At 58.0% G+C, this 19,829-nt stretch overlaps 2 protein-coding genes across 25 annotated transcripts; one reads left to right on the top strand and one right to left on the bottom strand.

Moving 5' to 3' along the window:
* The first annotated feature begins 769 nt into the window (after positions 1-769).
* On the top strand, positions 770-8,139 carry NEIL1 (nei like DNA glycosylase 1). 9 transcript variants are annotated; one of them, XM_037833377.1, is made up of 10 exons: positions 778-1,843; positions 3,091-3,547; positions 5,576-5,704; positions 5,795-5,858; positions 6,141-6,240; positions 6,640-6,767; positions 7,145-7,172; positions 7,329-7,390; positions 7,528-7,693; positions 7,874-8,139. In XM_037833377.1, exons 2-10 carry the CDS (start codon positions 3,114-3,116, stop codon positions 7,915-7,917), a joined length of 1,155 nt encoding a protein of 384 aa, XP_037689305.1. In that variant the 5' UTR covers positions 778-1,843; positions 3,091-3,113; the 3' UTR covers positions 7,918-8,139. The 9 variants fall into 9 exon arrangements, with proteins under 9 accessions (XP_037689304.1, XP_037689309.1, XP_037689306.1 ...); XM_037833373.1 differs by having other exon boundaries at positions 772-1,843; positions 7,528-8,139; XM_037833379.1 differs by lacking the exon at positions 7,145-7,172 and having other exon boundaries at positions 774-1,843.
* A 544-nt stretch (positions 8,140-8,683) lies between these two features.
* MAN2C1 (mannosidase alpha class 2C member 1) lies at positions 8,684-19,719 on the bottom strand. Of its 16 annotated transcripts, none has more exons than XM_037833369.1 (26): positions 19,581-19,718; positions 19,177-19,302; positions 18,571-18,694; positions 17,365-17,435; positions 16,072-16,249; positions 15,643-15,832; positions 14,498-14,604; positions 14,257-14,367; positions 13,806-13,898; positions 13,583-13,699; positions 13,265-13,360; positions 13,033-13,178; positions 12,587-12,710; positions 12,084-12,205; positions 11,857-11,942; positions 11,537-11,698; positions 11,308-11,418; positions 11,060-11,192; positions 10,702-10,806; positions 10,437-10,593; positions 10,179-10,322; positions 9,707-9,816; positions 9,523-9,602; positions 9,192-9,340; positions 9,012-9,121; positions 8,684-8,933 (listed from the first exon to the last, which is right to left on the bottom strand). In XM_037833369.1, exons 1-26 carry the CDS (start codon positions 19,676-19,678, stop codon positions 8,807-8,809), a joined length of 3,177 nt encoding a protein of 1,058 aa, XP_037689297.1. In that variant the 5' UTR covers positions 19,679-19,718; the 3' UTR covers positions 8,684-8,806. The 16 variants fall into 16 exon arrangements, with proteins under 16 accessions (XP_037689297.1, XP_037689290.1, XP_037689289.1 ...); XM_037833362.1 differs by having other exon boundaries at positions 11,060-11,154; positions 11,308-11,405; positions 11,543-11,698; positions 19,581-19,716; XM_037833361.1 differs by having other exon boundaries at positions 9,192-9,400; positions 10,179-10,593; positions 11,060-11,154; ... (1 more) ...; positions 11,543-11,698; positions 19,581-19,719.
* Positions 19,720-19,829: the final 110 nt, after the last annotated feature.

Genomic DNA, 19,829 nt, shown 5'->3' with positions numbered 1-19,829 from the left:
GGAGGCCAGGCTCTCCAGGAATGCTGGGACCCAGACCCCACCTTCTCTGAGCTTTGAAGTAACAGCACTCTCCCCAAACAATGGGGCACAAGGCCAGCCCCCTCCAGGCACCAGGACAGATGACCTGTGCCCTGCAAGGTGAACCTGCCCTTTTCGCACATGTGACTGGGCCCACTCTCTTGGCCCAAGGAGGTCTCTTTGGTCCAGTCCTCATCTTTCATGGTTCTGCCCTTGAGGTCATTCTTCCTTCAGTTCACCCTTCTCTGTTCACACCATACATGACTTAGTGGTCACAAGGTGTGGATCACACATTTATAAAGCAGAGGTCTGGCTATCACGGCCTCAATCTTGATCAATTTTAGCCTCACTAAAGTGGGACAACCAGATGTTGGGTGCCTCCTAATGTGGTGCAATTTCAAGTACAGAGCAGCACCCAGGAGGTGTCCTGAGTTCATTTAAGCCTTTAGATCTAATTCTCAGTGTGCAGGAAAAACTACAGGTAGAGGAACAAGGAGATGACATCCTGAGGAAACATTTGGACAAACCCAGAATGTGATGGGGCATCTCAAAAGGCAAAGGGCTTAGACTCTTTTGAAATGTCAGTATAATGAAAGGCCAATAAAAGAAGGGTAAACAGGAAGATGGGTGGGAGGTGGGGAGGGTGGTTCCATCAAGATTAAAGATGATTAATGAGATGTAATTTTTTTTTTCTTTTTTTTTCTCTTTTCTGAGACATGTAATTCTTGGTTGTATTCCATCTTGATGAACAAACCAGCTGTAAAAGACATTTTGGGGACAATTGGGGAAATTTGAATGTGGACCAGGTGTTAGATGATATTAATATTAGATGTTATTGTTAACTTTATTTAGGTATGATCAAGATATTGTGATTTTGTATTGGAGATACATACTTAAGTGTTGGGGATGAAATGTCATAATTTGCCTAATATACTTTAAAATATTTCTGCCAACATAAATGAATAAATAAATGAGGGAAAACAGAAGTAGAAGTAGTAGGAAGGGAAGAGATCATAGTTAGGAGTCAGGCACCAGTGCCTGCTACATGCCCCATCACGCTTAGAAAAAAAATGCAGACACCTTACAGAGGCCCTACCTGACTGACCAGGATCTTGCTTGCCTCTGGGTCCCCACACTACACTCCAGCCACAGCAGCCTTCTTTTGCTTCTTCCAATGAGCCGAGCTCTTTCCTCTATCAGGCCTTTACACCAGCGGTTCCTTCTGCCTCGGTATATTGCTTGCCCTCACTGTTTGCCTGGTGGCACCTTGATGTTGAGTTCTCAGCCTAAATGTCGCCGCCCACCCTCCCTCACAGAACCACCTGAAGTAGGCTGTCCTCCGCTCTGGTTTTGTTGGTTGGCTGCACTTCCCACCCGCAGGAGGTGATGATGTTTATGTGCCGTCTCCATGCGTCGATACTTAGGGCCACCACTAGGTCCCCAGAGCCCGTGTTTATCGCGCACCTGCACGTGTCCTGCGTACAGCTGCAGGCGCGTCCGCTTTGGGACCTTGCTGCTGTTTCCTGTAACCGCGGTGACAGCTGCAACCCGAGACTTCCGACCGACTGCGTATCTCGCCCGCGGCGGGCGGCTGGAATCCAGACGCCTCCACCAACTCCCAGCTGGGTGACTGCACACCCCGGAGCCCCCCAGCCCGGGACCCCACACCAAGGAGTCTCGACTTCGGCTAACTCACCGAGGAACTACACTTCCCAGCAGGCGCTGGAGCAGCGCCCGCAGCCGCCAGCATGCTCCTAGGCGCGGCTCCACCCCTAGCATTAACCCCCTAGGACTGCAGACTGGCCGGGAGCGGCGCAGATTGCAGGTACGTGGGAGCGGGATGGAAGGTGTGCAGCAGAGGTGAGGAGAGGATGGAATTTGGGACTGTTGGGGGAAGAAGGGAGACAAGTTAGCCGAAGGCAGGGGCCCAGTTGAGGGCACTCTATGGCGTGGGGTCCGGCCATAGAGTGCCTGCCTCTTGAAAAAATTAGGAATCTGGAAGTTCGCCTCTTCCTGCAAAATGAAACCTTTCGGGTGCCAAGCCGTGGGCGGTGCTGAGGTGGGGGAAGGGGAAGGTAAAGGAGTCTTTCCTGGCCTCATGCACCCCTCTACCCCCACACACCCTCATCTTCCATCCTGACACGTCTTGGGGGAAGAGGAAAGTGGCAAGCTCCCCTTTCTCAGCCAGGTGGGAGCCAGCGAAGTGAAGTACGCTTCCCCTGGGGACTGAGGCTCTAGTGCGGGAGTCGTAGATTCCTCTGCTCTGAGTTCCTTGCTGGTGCCCCTCGGCTCCCCACTGGGTGCTGTGTGAACCTGCCTCCCGTGCTTGTGCATCTGGAGATGCCTGCAAGCCCTCCGTGTCCTGGCGCCCACCCTGCCCGGGGTGGTGCTCGCTGAGCGCTGGGCTCAGGCTCACAGCTGCTTGTCTCCCAGGCAGGGTTAGGTTCGTCCACTCAGTAGTTCGGTTAGCAGATCAGGCACTGTTCTAAGCAGTGGGACTGTCAAACTAGCAGGGCTTACCCTCTGAGGTGGGAGTGGAGGTAGAGGCTGACAGTAAACAAGGTAAGTTCAGATTGTGGTAAGTGCGCAAAGGAAAGTAAACAGGGTCGGGGAGCTACCTTGGATAGGGTGGTCTGGGAGGGCCTCTCTCAGGAGACTTTTTTGAGCTGAGGGAGGTGTTCCCGACAGAGCGATGGTAGGGACAGAGGCTGGGAAGAAGAGCAGTGTGCCTGGAGCAAGTGAGTGAGAGGGGGGACTGGGGGAAATGAGATGACGGAGGTTGGCGGGGGAAGGATTTGGACTTTATTCTGAAGGCAGTGAGAGCTTGTTGACAGTGTTAATAAGGAAGGCAAACTGCCTTCCCCAGCCTCAGCTCCCCAGTGCCCGTTTTCCCGGTACTTTCAGGTGCGGGCCAGGGGCTGTGGGCCAGGCCAGCCAACCTCTGTGCCAACCCCAGCTGGCCACACCCCTCTCTGACCCTCAGGGTTCTCCTCTGTGCATTAAGGGTGATGATTCCTACCTTTCAGGTGCACACCTGACCCAACCTGCTGCCCCCGCCCCCCCCCCCCACAGGGTGCAGTCACCTCTCCTACAGGATGCCGGAGGGCCCCGAGCTGCACCTGGCCAGCCAGTTTGTGAACGAGACATGTGGGGGGCTGGTGTTTGGCGGATGTGTGGAGAAGTCAGCTGTCAGTCGCAACCCTGAGGTACCCTTTGAGAGCAGTGCCTACCGCATCTCAGCTGCAGCCCGTGGCAAGGAGCTGCGCCTGACACTGAGCCCCCTACCTGGGGCCCAGCCCCAACAGGAGCCACTGGCCCTTGTCTTCCGTTTTGGCATGTCTGGATCCTTCCAGGTGGCACCCAGTGATGCGCTGCCACCCCATGCCCATCTGCGCTTCTACACAGCTGCCCCCAGCCCCCAGCTCACCCTCTGCTTCGTGGACATCCGCCGCTTCGGACGCTGGGACCTCGGGGGCGAGTGGCAGCCGGGCCGTGGGCCCTGTGTCTTGCTGGAGTACGAGCAGTTCAGGTGGGGCCAGTGCCAGGTGCCGTGGGGACAGTCTGGGCCTTGGGCTGGGCTCTGTCAGTGCCTTGTTGGACACCCAGGGGCCAGTCCCCTGCCTCCCTAGGCCTTAGTCCCCTCATGTGTAGGATAAGACAGTGTGCTCTGCCCTGGGGACAGCCCCTGAGCTAATGGATGTGTCAGCCTAAAGCTGATGTGGGAAGCGAGACAGGGAGCTAACAGGAGGATGGACAGGCACCGCCCTGAGGACATACGGCCGGGGAGTAGCAGAGCTGGACCGGGAGCCCCATGCTGTTCTGGGTGTTTGCAGGCGGCTAGGAAGAGAGGAGGAGGGGCTTTGACAACATGCTCAGAAGTGAGGCTGAGCAGGAAGGAATTGTTTCAGGGTGGGTTGACACTGCCTAATGACATGGTTGGTAAGTCAGGTTTCGTGGCCCCCCACATTCTCTCTGCCCACTGCTCTGTGTCCTGTGGCCTCCTCTGTGTGTGTCCTCTGCCTACTGGAAGGGTAGCAGCCCCACCTGGGATGTGATGCAGATGGCCGGGCACCAGCCACTTCCTTTCCTCTAAAGAGGAAACATTGATGTCTCTGCTTCATGCCAGGGCCTGTTCTAGGTGCTGCAGGTACAGCAGCAAACCTGAGGGATGTGGTTCCTGCTCCTAGAGCTAATGTTCAGGTAGGGAAGGGAGGAACAGGGAAACAAACAGGAAGGATTCAGATAGATACCTGCCTGAAGAAAAATCCAACAGGTGGAGGAGGTAGAGAATGACATTGGCGCAGGAGTCAGGAAAGGCCACTCTGGGAGGTGACATTTGCGCTGAGGCCTGACTGATGGGGAGGCAGCCAGGCAACAAAACCATTCTAAGTGGCAGGAATCACAGATGTGAATTCAGGTGGACTTGGAGAGTTCTCCCTTCCTCGGGGACCTTCTGCCTTCAGTTGGCCCTTAGGGGACTTTGTTCCCTGCAGGACAGGCCAGGGCATCTTGGGTGCACAGAAGGCAGTTGAGCCTCGGTCTTCCAGGCACGATCCCCCAAGCGCACGCCCAGGGAAATGTCTGTTCATGGTCCTGGCTCCCCCCAGCTCACCTTTCCTGGGGAGTCACGCCACAAATTCACTCTTTGTCAGCTGCCTCTGAAGTTTCTCTCTTCATCTTTCCATCCTGAGCTTGGCCCTGGATGGAAGCACATTTTCTTGGTCCAACAGCCGAGAAGTCTGTGGGGCGATGCTCTCCTCAGAAATCTGAGCCATCACCTGAGCTAACCTTCCATACTTACCTTTTCCCCAAAGCTCTGCTTCTTGCCACCCCCTAGCCCCCCTGCTCTCCTCATGCCCATCACTGAGTCAGTGTTGCCAGGCCCTCTTTCCACAAAGAAACTGGAAGCATTTCTTCTGTTTGGTGCCAAGGAGACCCATGACTGGGGGGTAGGGGTGGGGGCTGCTAAGGGCTCATTAGCCAGGATTTGCCCCTCACCCCTTCTGCCTAGAGCCATTGCCAGCTCCTCAAAGACAGTCTTCAGGGTCTTGACAAGAGTTGAGCTCATCCATGTCAAATCTGCAGATGCCGTGTAACCCACCAGGAGTTTCCAGCTGCAGGCACACCTCAGGTCCTGTGATCACCTTGTTTTCAAAAGGCGGTGGAGTCTGAGGCACTTTGGTGATAAGCACACATCATACAGACTCCTCATAAGTGTTCCCTTGAACACACTGGTTTTGATTAGTATTTTTCACCTTTCACAGTGAATTAAATCCCATATTTTTCCCATTAAATAAGAAAACAGAGGTTCCAGCTGCCAAATAGCACTGAAGCTGGGAGAAGAGGAGCTGGGACCCCATCATCACCACCCCTGCACCTGGGAGCAGGTTTCCCCAAGCCCCCTCCCTCATCTTGTCACACCACCTGCCCTGGGTGCAAATGGGAACTAATGAAGCTGTGGTGCCCCAGGAGTTCGCTTCTGCCAGCACAGGCACGGGAAGGGGCATAGTGGAACAAATCTGGGCAGGAGGCTCATACCTGGGCCATGTCCCTTTAGGGAGAATGTGCTGCGAAACCTAGCAGACAAGGCCTTTGATCGGCCCATCTGCGAGGCCCTCCTGGACCAGAGGTTCTTCAATGGCATCGGCAACTATCTGCGGGCAGAGATCCTGCACCGGTCAGCAGGGCAGGTTGTGGGCACGAGGGCTGGGGCTGGGGGCAGGGCATGTCCATGTTCTCCATGCTCAGCAAGGCTCACTGTCCCCCACCGCTCTAGGCTGAGGATCCCTCCCTTCGAGAAGGCCCGCACGGTGCTGGAGGCTGTGCAACATCGCAGGCTGGTGAGGGTCCAGGGAGGCACATTACACACGAGTGTGTGTGCTGGCATGTGCGTGTCAGCCACCCAGGGTATGGGTGGAGACAGCTGTTCCCAGCTTGGCTCTGCGTCTGTCTGCCTTTCTCAGTTTGGGGCCTCAGTTTCCTCTTCTCTACAATGTGTGTGTGTGTGTGTGTGTGTGTGTCCTGCTGAGCTCAGAGGGGGTTCTGCTACCAAGGAGTCAGCTGCTGGCCCAGTGGGCTTGCCCCACGCTGACAGCCAGGGCCTGCCCCTGCCTCTTCTTCAGAGCCCAGAGCTGACTCTGAGCCAGAAAATCAGGGCCAAGCTGCAGAATCCGGACCTGCTGGAGCTGTGCCACTTGGTGCCCAAGGAAGTGGTCCAGTTGGGTGAGGCCTGGGGAAGACAAATGGCTAACTACCTAGGCCCCAGCATCTTGTTTAACCCTCAGGGCCTGGTTCCCTGCCTGGGAAATGGGAGGCTGTAGTCCCAGTTGTTGCTAAATAGATTAGGTCTCCTCTTTCATAGGTGTATATGTATCCTCCAAGCTGCCCATGAGGCAGGCAGGGCCAGGATTCTTAACCCAGCTCCAGGATGGGAAAGCCATGGCCCAGAGTGGGGAAGTCACCAGCCTAAGGTCACATGGCTGGAGGAGGGTGGGGAGCCTTGGCCCCTGACCCAGCCCATGAGCACGTGTAGCTGAGGTCTGGGCCAGGTCTGGCTAGGCTCCCCACTCCTCCCAACCTGAGTCTGCCCTCTGACCTCCGTCTGGTTCCTCTGTCCCACAGGGGGCAAAGGTTACGGGCCGGAGAGCGGGGAGGAGGACTTTGCCGCCTTTCGAGCCTGGCTGCGGTGCTATGGCGTGCCGGGCATGAGCTCCCTGCGGGATCGGCATGGCCGCACCATCTGGTTCCAGGTGTGGAGCCCTATTGCTCACACAGGGAAACAGAGAAGGCTGGTGGGGTGGGGAGACCTGAGGTCACAGCAGGGCAGGGGCTGGGGTCTCCCCCAGGTGGGGTTGCCCAGGGCCTGTCTGGGCCCCAAGGGTCACTCTGTTCCTGGGGTCCAGAATCCCCAGGCCATGCCCCTCCCCTCCTGTGAATCCCAGGGTCCCAGCTGCCGGAGCAGCTCAAGGGGCAGCCCAAGGGCAGAGCGGCCTGGTTGGTGTCAGCTTTGACCTGGAGTGGGAAGCAGAGAGGCTACACTAATCTGGAAGAATAGGTGTGAGTCTCCAAGGAAAACTGCCCTTGCTCTGGCCCAGATTGCTTTCTAAATTTCCCCATTCTATTTTAGGGGGATCCTGGACCCCTGGCACCCAAAGGTAAGCTACCCCTAATGTGACAGGTCAAGAGCAGAAAGGCCAAGCACCCTTCTCCATCCCCATCTCCACTCTAACCCGGGGGCGCCTCTGGCAGGGAAAGGGGGATGGGGGAGCTGAGGCCATAGAATCTGTGACCCCAGCGTCAGTGTCCTGCAGGGGGCAAGTCTCGCAAGAAGAAATCCAAGGAGACACAGGCAGGTCCTGAGGACCAAGCGGAGGTATGGTTGTCTGCTCCTCCTTCCTCCCCTGCTCTCTCCCGCCCTGGCTGCACCTCCCAGGCCATGCTTCTGAGCCCTCATCAACCTCAGAACTGCTCGCCGAGCCCCTGCCCTGAGTGGGGGTCTCCTCTGCTCAGGGCCCTCCAACTCCAAGCAAGGCCCCTCCCAGGACACGAAGGGCACGCAGGGAGCTTCCCAAGCAGACTGCAGCCTGGGAGCCTGGGGGGGCCAACTTCCAAAGGGACCCAGAAGCCCCCATAGTCCCCGAGGAAAGGAAGAGGAGAGCGCGGCCAGCAGCCTCAGGTCGGCTTCCCTCAGCATCCTCCCTCCCAGCCACTGGATCCCCAGCAGAGGAGGGGGGTGGCCACGCAGGGGGGAGGAGCATGGGAAAAAAGGTGGGAGGGAGGCTGTGGGGCAGTCCTCGGCCTGTGGGGCCCCTCGTGAGAAGTCTAAGCTAGCCATTCTCCTGGGTCCATCACGCAGGCTCCCGAAAGCCCCAGAAAGCAAAGCTGGCAGCCCACCCTTAGAGCCTGAGGGAGCCCTGCTTGTGCCCACCTCTTCCTGCTGCCCAGCCCTGGCTCTGGGGGGCCTGTCTAGCTTCCTAGAAGGGGTCTGCGTGCCCCTGGTCCCATGGCTGTCCCCTGTGGAACTGTGATGTTTTTAACTGTTTAACTGTACCCTGCATATATTCCCTGTCTTTAAAGCTCATGTGAAAAAAAATTTTTTTTAAATAAACTGAAAAAGTGGAACTTCTCAGACTGGCTGCAGGCCAGGGAATGCTTGATTGGGGGGCCCAGGAGGCCCAAGTCCTCAGCAGGGCCCACCTCAGCAGGGCACACTGAGCCCAGTCCCAGTCTCAAGGCCCTGGCTCTCAGCACAGGCTGCCTCTGCCCAGGCTCCACAGCTCTTCCGGTCCTGGGTTCTTCAGGGCTGTGGTTGCACCCCCAAACCTGGCCTGGCTAGGCAGTGCCCCTTTCCCGTGGGGTCCAGCTGGAACCCACCCTCCCAGCCTCCTCCCCAGCCCCAGGTCCCCTGCTGTGGCTGATGCAGGTGGAGGAGCTTATATCTAAAACGTAGCCAAATTATGGTCACCCCAAGACACGCACTCTCTCATGGGCGCTGCAGTCTGGACCTGCTCACACAAGGAACCATAGAGCTTGCCCCTGCCCTCAAATGTCTAAGAAAAAGCATCCCCCCTTCCTCCCCACCCCACCCCTCACCTCCCCACACCCCCACCCCAGCTGGCAAAGCCTGAGGGTGAGCCCAGAGCGGAGAGAGCAGGGGCTGCCGGCAGGGTTTCTAATCAAAGGATTTATTGTACACCGACTCAGAGGTAACTGGTCCTTGGTTCAGGCTGGGAAGGCAGAAATGAGGAGCCCCCAAAACTGCCACAAACAAAAAACCACCCCCAGGGGCTCAGTCCGATGGCGTCTGCAGCACGAGCAGCAGGGACCGCACTTGGAAGGGAGAAAAGGTGAGCTTCAGGCTGGCGTCGCTCAGGGGCAGCTGGCCCGCAGGGTCGCGCCGCTCCAGGAAGTCGCAGCTGGAAACAGGAAGGGCCGTGAGGGTCCCGCGGGGGCCGGTCTCCAGCCCCCAGCCCGACCCTGCACCTCCAGCTCACAGGACGGCCTCCTGAACCAGCAGGGACGTGTGCAGCCAGCAGTCGACGTGGCTGCCGTAGGCCTCGTACAGCCTCAGGAGCAGCGTGCGGCTCTCGGCGGGGGCCTCCGCCTGGGGAGGGAGGCGGGCGGTGGGCGGGGCCGGGGGCGGGCCCAGCAGGGGCCCCGGCCCCGCCCCTCACCTGCTTCACGGTCTCCAGCACCACCGCGGGCGTGGACAGCGAGAACGCGCTCCAGGCGGCGGCGGGCGCGGGGCCCGGGGCGGGCAGCGCCAGCAGCGGGAAGTTGAGGGTGTAGGCAGCGCGGATGACTCCAGCATCCTGGAAGGAGCCTGGGGACGCGGGCCGGAGAGGGGCGCACGGTAGAAAATGGGGGATCCTCTCCCACGCCGCTAGAGGGGGCAGGGAGGTGGGGCAGCTGGGATTTGCCCACTAACTGTTGGAGAAGCCGAGGCTCAGAGAAGGACTGAGAGGTGTTCAGGATCGAAGGAGGGGCCCACCGTCCCCAGCTCACCCTTGTGTGGCATCAGCGCGTAGGTGAACTCGTGGCGCCCCATGTCAGCAAAGGCGTCGGGGGCCTTAGGTGCCCGCAAGCTGGGGTGGGACGGATGACTTTGAGCCTGGCTGGCTGAGGCTGTTGGAATTCTGGCCCTGGATATCCCCCCATTCCAGTCCCTGGGTCTTGGCCCCCCACTCACAGTGAGAGGCTGAGGACGTTGCCATGCACTGATGCCCCATACTTGCAGTCGTTGAGCAGAGCCAGCCCAAAGCCGTGCTCAGACAGATCCATCCAGCGGTGGGTCCACACCTGGAGGCAGATCCCAGACTCACTTGGTGCCCCACCCTCTCATGCTCCTAGTGGCTGAAGCAGCTCTCGCTGGGACACAGAATTGAATTCTAGATCCCTCACTCTGGGAGGCCCTGGGCGTTCACCCAAACTCTTTTAAATCTCAGTTTCCTCATCTGTGAAATGGGGATAAATAATGGTACTCAGTCCACCGAATGATCATGAGTATTAAACTAAATGTAAAGCATTTGGCACAATGTCTGGCACACACTTTAGGAAGTAGTAAAAGTTGATCCTCATTATTATTCTCCTCCTATCCCCACACCAACTAGTCTCTCCCCAGCCAGGAAGAAGCTCCACTCCCACACCCCCCAATGTCAGACCTCAAAGCGGGCCCAGTCCCAAGACGTGTTGTAGTGGGTGGGCCGCTGCAGGTGCCCAAACTGGATCTCATAGGTGGCCTGGGGGCTCTGCACACGGGCGGGGAACTCCACCTTCAAGAACTTGTGGGCCTCGTGCCAGTGCACCTGTGGGCAGGGCAGAGGGTGGGGGGAGGGAAGGGAGAGAGACAGGCCTGGGGCTGGCCCCATCCCCACCAGCCGCATCCAGGGAAGATACCCACTGCCCTGGCCCCCTGCTACCTCGGTGTGGAAGCGGACATAGGGGCAGCCAACGTCCAGCACAACCTCCTGGCTGAGCCGGCTGTTGGGGCTGAGCTGCAGCAGGAACCAGGCGCTGCCCCGCAAGCCGCCCTCGGTGCCCACTGCCAGGGTTCTGACCTGGCCCAGCACCGGCCTCCTGTGGGGTGAGGGTGGGAGGTGCTGAGCCAGGGCAGGCTGGTGGAGGCCCTGGGGGAGCCTAATAGGCCTGCATTGCCCCACCCCCCAAGTCCTGCCCACCCCTCACCGTGTCTCCAGGTGGTAGTCCATGACATCCCATGCGTCCCAGTACAGGGGGACATCGTCAAACAGCACAAACTGGTTCCCCACAGCGCCCTCGGCAATGGCCTCTCTGGAAGGACACGGGTATTGGTGCTGTACAACTGTCTGACCTTGGTCTCCCCGGCTGCTTGAGGTGGGGTGTGGCAGGGTGAATAGGCCCAGGGACAGGGGACTCCCAGCCCAGCCTGCCCCGCTCCAGGTGTGGGTCCCAGCACTGAGCTGCTGGTGGGCTGCTGTGGGCAGTGCTGTGGCCAGAGGACAGAGGGAACGGGGTCTGGGATCCACCTGCCAGGCCCCGGGGGAAGACAATGAGGTGTTGGCACCTGCCGGAGGCCACCAGGACCAGGGATGACAGGCGACCGGTCGGGTCCAGCCTCACCCGGATGATGCCATTGTCCAGAGTCACGGAACCATCAGGCTTGGTGGGAGGAGGCCTGGAGACTGAGCCTGCTGGGGCTTCCAACAACCCGCAGCCCCGCCTCCCCACCTGCTGCAGCCCGGCGGGCTCAGAACCCCTCTGCGGGGGAGCAGCCACAACATCCCCGCCCCAGCGGAAACCACCAGGACTCACCTCTTGCACCACGAACACTGGCTGCTGGGGCACCAGGGGCTGCAGTGATGTAGGGGCTGGGGCAGGGGCAAAGCCCATGCTGGGCACTGTCACCAGGGCTGAGGATGGGACCTGGCATCAGGGCCACTCCCTGACCACCCAAGAACCTTGCCCAGGGTGAGGGACGGGGTGGAGAAGGATGTGACTACTGCCCTCCAGCTGGGGGCATCCCAGGGCAGCCCACCCCAGCTCATACCTAGGCTGTGGGCCCCGCCAGGCTTGGGCAGGGCCAGCACTTCAGTGCGCTTCCAGGGCAGCGTGTTGACAACCAGGAGGCCCTCGGGACCTGGCTCCCCGGCACACAGGGCTGCGGCTGCAGTGCTGAGCAGTTTATTGCCATGGGATCGGATGTCTGAGGAGAGATTGGCTGGTCCAGGGTGGGGGCAATGGGTCTGGGATGACCCCTGCCTGTTCTACAGGGATACTCTGGGATCAACTCTGGGTGTTGGAGAGAATGGAAGGACTGCTATTTTGACCTCTGACCTCTACAGTCTCCGCCCCCAGCCTCACCTTTGTAGTGGCACATGGCATCCTCTGCTACCAGCTGGATGCAGCTTCCAGGGACCACGTCGTGGAACTGGTTCAGGAGCAGGAGCCTGCAGGAGCCAAGGGCAGGGATAGGGACGGCGGGGTGGTGGTGGGGAGGTGGAAGAGGAAAAAGGCCGGAAGGGGGTCAGCTCTGAAGGTGTCTGGGGTGAGAGCTGAGGTAGGTGGCCGGGGGCAGAAGCTGAGCTGACCTCCAAAGGCACTGCAACTGGGCTGCCGGGTATAGGAACTGGGCACTGCGGGCCAGGGCCAGGCTGCTGAGCAGCTCCACGTCGTGCAGGATCCGCTCACACTCCCGGTTCCCCTTCTTGATCTGAGCCCAGGGTGGGGGGATCAAGCTGGAGTCCACTCAAGGCCCCACACCTTCCAAAGCCCTCCCTTGCTCAGAACCCTTGATGACTCCTCAGGACCTCCTAGATAAAGCCTCTTGGGGGTGGACCTGCCACAAAGGCCCTCCCCACTCTCCCCCGCAGCCCAAATCCCATCCTCCTCCAAGGATGCTCAGTTCTGCCTCCTCCAAGAAGCTTTCCAGACCATCCCAGATCTCACACCTCTCTCCTCTGAGTTCCTGCAGCCTCTTGCCCCAGATTTGGGCCAGGTCCCGTCTACACTCCGTTTGGTCTCCCACTTCCTTCTCTGTCTCCCTAGCCATCAACGGCACACCCTCCCCGCCCGGCTCCTGCCCAGCCCTGACCTGGGCCTGGCTGGTGTAGGTGCCATTGTGCAGCTCCAGGAAGAGCTCCCCGACCCATGTGCACAACTGCCCCGAGGTGCTCTCCAGTGCCGAAAAGAGCCGCCCCGGAGAGGACAGCTGCACTCTGCAGGAGACAGTGAACCTGGCGTCCCAGCCTCTCTTTGCCATGTAGCTCCCCTTCCTTTTAGGACAGCCCCGAGAGTGAGGAGCTGCTCCTTCTCAGGGGGGCTCCCAGACCAGAATACCCCAGGAAAGCTGCTCCTTCTGGTGTGTTCAAGCCCCTTCCCACCCCAGGGTGACAGTTTGGAGGAGCCAGTGGCTGAGGATGGAGTGGGACCAAGTCCAGTGGGAGGACTGGGCCCATTATGAGTAGAAGGAAGGGCTCAAAGTCAGGGCCAAGGGTGCGGCTACGTGAGAGCCAGGGCCTGCTGGAGGTCTGGCCTGACCTGGGTAGCCCGTCTGTATTGCCCAGCCGCTTCAAGCGGTCCAGCATGGTCTGGGTGGGGCCACCCCCCCCATCCCCGAAGCCAAAGAGGAAGGCACTGTGGTTGGTCCGCCCCTTGTCCCGGTTGTTGGTCACCGTCTTCAGCACCTGCACAAGAGGGGGCAGGTCAGAGTGAGTCAGCCGAGGATAGCCTGCCCACCCCCACCCCTGCCCAGCCACTAGGTGCCCCTCACCTCCTCCACACTGCCCTGCATCCCATAGGAGTTGCCAGGTGGGAAGTGGGTCAGCACGCGAGAACCATCCAGCCCCTCCCAGAAAAAGGTATGGTGCTGCCGGCAGGGAAAAGAGAGGCCAAGTGGGGAGCCAGGATCAGGGCCGTGCAGGGCTGGGCAGAGCTGGGTCTTCCAACGATGGTACTGCCCCTGCCTGCAGTGTGACCCTGGGGGCAGGGTATAGGGGTCTGTCCAGACCTCTAAATTAGCCTGGGGAGAGGTGAACTGGCCAGGTGGCACCCAGACTCACATCGACCCTGACCCCAGGGACCTGCTCACCGGAAAGGAGTTCACTAGGTTCCAGCTCAACTTCTGGGTCAGGAAGCGCCCGATGCCACAGCCAAGCATGATCTGGGGGAGCTGTGCTGAGTAGCCGAACGTGTCTGGCAGCCAGAACTGTGGGGAAAGGGATCCTGGGATGCAGGAACCAGGATTCTTGGTGGAGCAACCCGAGCCGCAACCCTGTCACTCCTCATCCAGCTCCCCACACCTGCCCCAATACCTCGGAGCACATCTTCCCAAACTCCTGCAGAAAGAAGTTCTGGCCCTGTAGGAACTGCCTCACCATGGCCTCTCCACTGGGAAGGTTCCCATCCTGGCAGTGAGGGAAGAGAAAGGCAGATGGGGTCAGTGCCGGATGGGGATCTCATGTAGGAGAAGCCAGGGCTGCATCTTACACAGGGGTTCTGGCCAGTCCCTGGGAAGTGGCCATCTCCTGGTTTCAGGCCTGACTGTCCATCTGCCCGAGGGGAGGGTCCCAGGACTGGGTCACGCAGATAACCCATCACAGTGCTCGAGACCCCCTGCTCCTCAAAATCCCAGGCCTTTGGGACTCTGGGGACTAATGAGAGGTGCCACGGAGGGGCATGAATGCCTGGGGAAATCACCAGCACAGCCACGGAGGGGCCTGGGTTCCAGGAGGGCCTGAGACTGAGGGAACAGAATGCACTTACCATCTCCACCCAGGTGCCTCCCACAGGCACAAACTGCCCACAGCAGGCAAATTCCTGGAGCCGAGTATACAGGCCGGGGTAGTGGCTCTTCACCCACAGGAGCTGCTGTGCCTGGGGGGCAGATGGGGCAGGAGCTGGGCCAGGATGGTGAGGCGGCTCCTGCCCTTCAAGCCTGAGGTGCTCTGGGAGCCAAGCCCTCGGCTCCAGGTGCCCCCTGCCCCTGCCCAGCTGTCTCTCTGACCTGGGAGCAGACGAAGATGAACTCGGGGTTCCGCTCCATGAGCTGCACGGCGGTCACCCAGCTCCGGGCACATTTCCGCACAGTTTCCTCGAAGGGCCAAAGCCAGGCTAGTTGGAGAGGGTGGGGGGTGGGGGTGGAAGAAGAGCAGGAAGGGTCCCAGCTCCTCACAGATCTCCAGCCCTCACACTTTCCCTCCTGAGCTGTCACCGTGAATCACTCTTGAAAGGTGGGAGTAGGTGGTGGGGAAAGTGGGCTGGCAGGACTATCAGTTCTTGGGAAATGGAGGCCCCAGGACCTGTTGCTGACAGCCTGAGTTTGAGGTTTGGGACCCTTGGAGAGGATCATGTGAGAAGCAGCTGCAATTAACCCTTCCCCTGCCCACATATCAACAGATATCCTGGAACAGGGGGGACACTTCCCCAAGATGGCCCTGCCTGGGCCAGTGTCCTGTGCGAGGCACCGTAGCCTCTCCCGACCTCTAGGCCGCATTCCTTCCTGACAAGCCTAGAACCCCTACACCCTACCCCACACTCTGGCACAAAAGAGAAAGCCGTTATTCCATAGTTCAGTAGCTGCATCAGAATCAATATCTGGGAGAGACTGTTAAACGTGGATTTCCCACAAGCCTTACAGACACTGCAAACTCATTAGATTCAAAACTGAACTTCCGATCCTCCCCAGGAAACCAACCCCCGCTCTTGAACCCCCCTCATCACTCCCCTCTGAGGACTTGGGCACCCTTGTCATACTCTTCCTCTTCCTCACTCGGTTCAAAGGTCACCTCCTTCAGGAAGCCTCTTGACCCAACTGGGCTAAATGCCTCCCCTGGACTCCCCAGCCCCTCATACTTCCTTCCATCATGGCAGCAATTGTGGCTGCACATTTTGTGAGCATCAGTGTGTATAATCCTGCCCCTAGTATCTGGCATGGGACTTCCCAAGCCATCAGATTTTGTTGAAGGAATAAATGAAGCCATAGCTAGTAGAGCCCACAGTCCAGTTCTCCTGCCCTGTTTTACAGATGGGGAACGCTGAGGTCCGAGAGGGGCAAGGACTTGCTGAGGGTCATGCAGTGCTTCGAGGGTACAGCCAGGGCTTCCATCAGGATACTCTGCCTCCCCCAGCCAACCCGGCCAGCTGCTCTACCTGTGTCAATGTGGCAGTGCCCCATGGCATGGAGGGTGTGTTGGCTTTCACCTCCATGTTGGCCAAAGAACTGGCAGGCCAGGGCCTGGGCCACTGAGAAGGTCTTGGGCTGCGCAGGGTCACACACGTTCACCATCTGGTTGGCTGTGTACAGAGCCTGGAAGCTGCGCTGATTGTCCTCCCCGAGGCCCTGCAAGGTTCCAACCCTCAATACCCCTCTCAAGCTAGGTTCTCAGGCGAGCTCCTCCCAACTCCAAGCCTGTGCATCTGCTGGTTCCCCTGCTTAGTACTGTCTCCTCTCTCTCCCTCACAGAGGGAAACCCTCCCAACACTCAGGCGGATTTCCAGAGTCCCAACTATCTGATCCCAGAAACAGCATGCCCTGGGCAGGCTCTAGAGGGTGCAGGGTGGGGTGGGGGTGTCAAGTACCTTGGCCATGCCCAGCAGCAGCTCCAGAACCACCAGGAGCTTGTGGACATCCTGGTGAAACACGGCCAGCTCGGCCCGGCTCACCTGGAACATCTTCTCGGGGTCAGGGGCTGCGATCATGCTCCCCTTCCCGGCCCCCAGGAGCCCGCTGCAGGCTACTTCCACATACAGGGTCAGGCTGCAATGGCAGAGAGGCAGCCTCAGGCCCTGGGTCTGGCTGAGAACACTGGGGGATGGGGGAGGAGGGACCCAGGAGGTATCCAGCTGACCCTTCCCTATTCATCTCTGGGACCCACCACCAGAGGATCCCACCCTGAGTCAGGTGTGGGTGCGAGACAGTCATGGTCGAAGCACCAGACCAAACCCATGTCCTACTGAAGAGTGTTCCATCTTGGTAAGGGAGAGAAAGTAGCCAAGTTTGGAACTGTGTGAATTATGCTGCTGTTTAGCCCTTTATTTCCAAGACTATCTTTGCAAGGCACTGTCTTGGTCTGGGAACTCTCTTTGCATATAAAAAGCATGTTTGGTCTCCCAAATCCAACCTTTCAGATCAAAGATCACCAGGGCCCAGACTCATCAACCACAAGGGTGGGCCATTCGCTGGGGCAGCATTTGTGCTCCAGGTGCACACGTGAGGGCAGGGTGGGCTGTCGTGCTGTCTACTGCCTCCAGAGACCTCTCCCTCCTTCCTCCTCCTATGCCTCTCCTAAGTCTACAAGATTCCTCATACTGAGCTCCCAGGATTTTCTTCCAGACTTCTCATCAGATTTGTAATGTATGAGTGTTTCTTTCTCCCCCTGCTGTCCAGAATCACATTACTCACCACCATATACCCAGGGTCTAGAAGCATCTGATACACAGTGTCCAATAAATATTATGAAATACAATGATGTCTAAGAAGAGTTTCTAATAATGTCATAAAATGCCCATATTATAATAAGGAATGAAAAAAATGAAAAACAAAATAAGGATGCAAAATATCCCAGAAATATAATCTCAACTAGTGAAAAATATGCCTGGATGAAACAATGAGAAGATGCTAATGATGTTCATCTCCAGGTGGCGGTATTAGGGGAGTTATTTACTTTTGTGTGCTTGTCTACATTTACCACAAGACAGCAAACGTTTTTCTAGTCAGGAAAAAATCATGTTTTTACAAACAAACCATGAAATCTGAGGATGGCTGTGCTGGAGGGGGGGTGGGTGTGTCTGAGATTACCCTGGGCCTCGGCTCCTCCTTGTCCACTGGCTCCCCGCCCCCTGCCCCCACCCCCAGCACAGGCCCTTACTCACCTCCGGGGGTCTCCCTCCCCCAGCCTCTCATTCAGGACATAGCTGGTCTTCTCACCCTCTTTGGTTAAACCCTGTTGGGGAGCAGAGTGAGAGAGACAGGGCCTGAGGCCATTAGATAGCTCAGGTGAAACTCAAGCTGAGGGAGGACAGGTCCCTCCACCCCATCCCTAGTTCTGGGTCCTCTCTTCCAGTAGGGTCAAGAATGACAAAACAGGGACCCCTGCTGCCCTACCCCTGACAGCAGCCAATGCCATAACTACCAGCCAATGCCATGTTGACCAGCTGAAGAACCCCTCGTTGTATGGGGTCAGGAGACCTGAGTGGTGGCCTCTACACCCCTGAATAAATGTCTGAAGGGAAACTCCATGATGTCAGGGGCATGTTTGCCTCATTCCTTGTGACATCCCCAGTGCTTGGCATAGGGACAGGACCAGAGTGGGCATCCAGAAGACATCTACTGAGCCAATAAGGGAGGCAAGGAGGGGTTCCACTTTCTTCCAGTACAAGAACAACCCAATGGTTGATAGCCCTAACCCGATGGTTGATGAGGGGTGCCAAATGGTTGAGAGTTAACAGCATGAATTTGGGGTTTACTCCAACTTGGAATGGAAACTGTGAATCTGGGAAAGTAAACTAATCTCTAGATACCTCAGTTTCTTAATCTGTAATGGGCATAAAGACCATTACTTCATAGGATTTTAAGATTAAACCTGTTAGGGTTGGATATGTAAACAAGACTTAACAGTGGTTTTATCTGGGAAGTGGGATGGGGTGGTGAGGAGAGAACCATTTCTTCAAGGGAAGAGGATGTAAATTTTCACTTCTACCATCCAGAACCATTTGACACCCCCTGCCCAAAGCATGTATTACATATAATAAAAACTAGTTTATTAAAATCTAACAATAAAAAGTGATATGGTCTGCAAAGCCTCTAGCCTGGCACCTAGTAGAGGGTTGATAAATGGATCTGCTGTAATTATTATTGTACTTGATTTAGTAACTACATTCAGCCCATAATGGGAAGGTGGTTGATATGGGACAGGGTTAGTTTAGCACTAATTATGTTGAGACCCATAAGCCACCCACCCAATTTCTCAGGGTGGAAGGAACCAGTTACACAGGTGCCCAAGTGGTAACTTCCTCAGTCCTAAATCTTCATAGGTCCTGTAGGCACAGCTACTCAGCTGTGAACAGGTGGTTCCTCACCTGGACAGGTTCCCCATCGCGCCACACCAGGCCTTCTCCATCGCTTTCCCAGCGAAGGTGAACCTCCTGACCCACCCATGCTTCTGGGATGGTCAGCTCCACCCGGAACCAACAGGTCCACCATCTGCAAAAGAGCCATGGAGATGGGCCTACAGATGGAAGCCCTGTCACACTGACATACTTCCTTGGATTAAAAGTTAGCAAAGACTTGGGACCAACTTCCTGCAAGCAACTGCAGCCTCACAAAATTCAGCTCTGAGAGCCACAAGGAAGGTGGGCAGTAAGGTGAGGGGAAGAGGCAGAGTGGTCAGGGGTCCATGATCCCTCCTAGGATACCCTTCCTAAGCGGTGTCCAGGGGCTGGGAAAGGGAGGGAGGGGCGGATGAAAACTCTCCCATGAACACTCTGAGGGACCCGGAAGCCGCTCCCAGAAGGTGTTGCTCTGTCCCCCTGTGGCTGTCTGGGGGCAGAGGGCAGACAACGGAGGTACGATCCTTAGAGGTGGTGAGCTCCCAGCGCTCTGGAGGAGCAAGAGGGGAGGGGAGGGGAGGGGAGGAGACTTTTCCTTTTGGCCCGCTGGCCCCGCCCCCTCAGGGCGTTACCCACGTAGGTCCGAAGCTGTCGCCGACCTGCGCCGGGCTGAAGTTCTGCTGGATTGCCTCCTCGTAGGGAAGCCTTTCAGGCGTCAGGAAGGAGGAGAGCGCGTCCACAGGGCAACTGTCCCCAAAGAGCCTAGGTGAGAGGGGCCGGTAGGCGCGCGCTCGAGACCACTTCGTTTCTACCCGTGCGCCCAGCCGGCGGGTGGACACGTGCGTTCCCTCGATCCACCGCCGAGAGCGCTGTCCGACAGCTTCGCAGCACATCCTGCCCCTGCTTGGAGACCCTGCCCGGCCCTGCCCCCGCGGGTACTTTGCTCCGCGGCCCCGGTGGCCGCAGTTTGGGTTTCCCCCCGGAAGAGAAGGCGAGTGCGCGCGGCTGCGGCCGGTCGGCTCCCAGGGCTAGGGGCGCACCTGCCGCGGAGGTTACAGTCGGTAAAGTAGAGCGGCGACACAAACTTCTCCACCCGCTCCAGAGTGGTGCGCCAGTGCTTCAGGACCGGCGTCGCCATCGCGGAGCGTCCACTCCTTTCCCGGAAGGGCTCTGGCACTGCCGGCACGGTTCACGGCCTGAAACCAAAGGTTCCGGCGCCCGAAGGGCGCCTTCCATCGCGGGCAACTTTTCGTGGAACACCGACGGCCCCCGGAAACACAGATGTTCTG

This window comes from Choloepus didactylus, chromosome 4, assembly GCF_015220235.1.
Source record: "Choloepus didactylus isolate mChoDid1 chromosome 4, mChoDid1.pri, whole genome shotgun sequence".
Lineage (NCBI taxonomy): Eukaryota > Metazoa > Chordata > Mammalia > Pilosa > Megalonychidae > Choloepus > Choloepus didactylus.
Note: the sequence above shows the minus strand (reverse complement) of the source record. Positions and strands in the feature narration are given on the sequence as shown.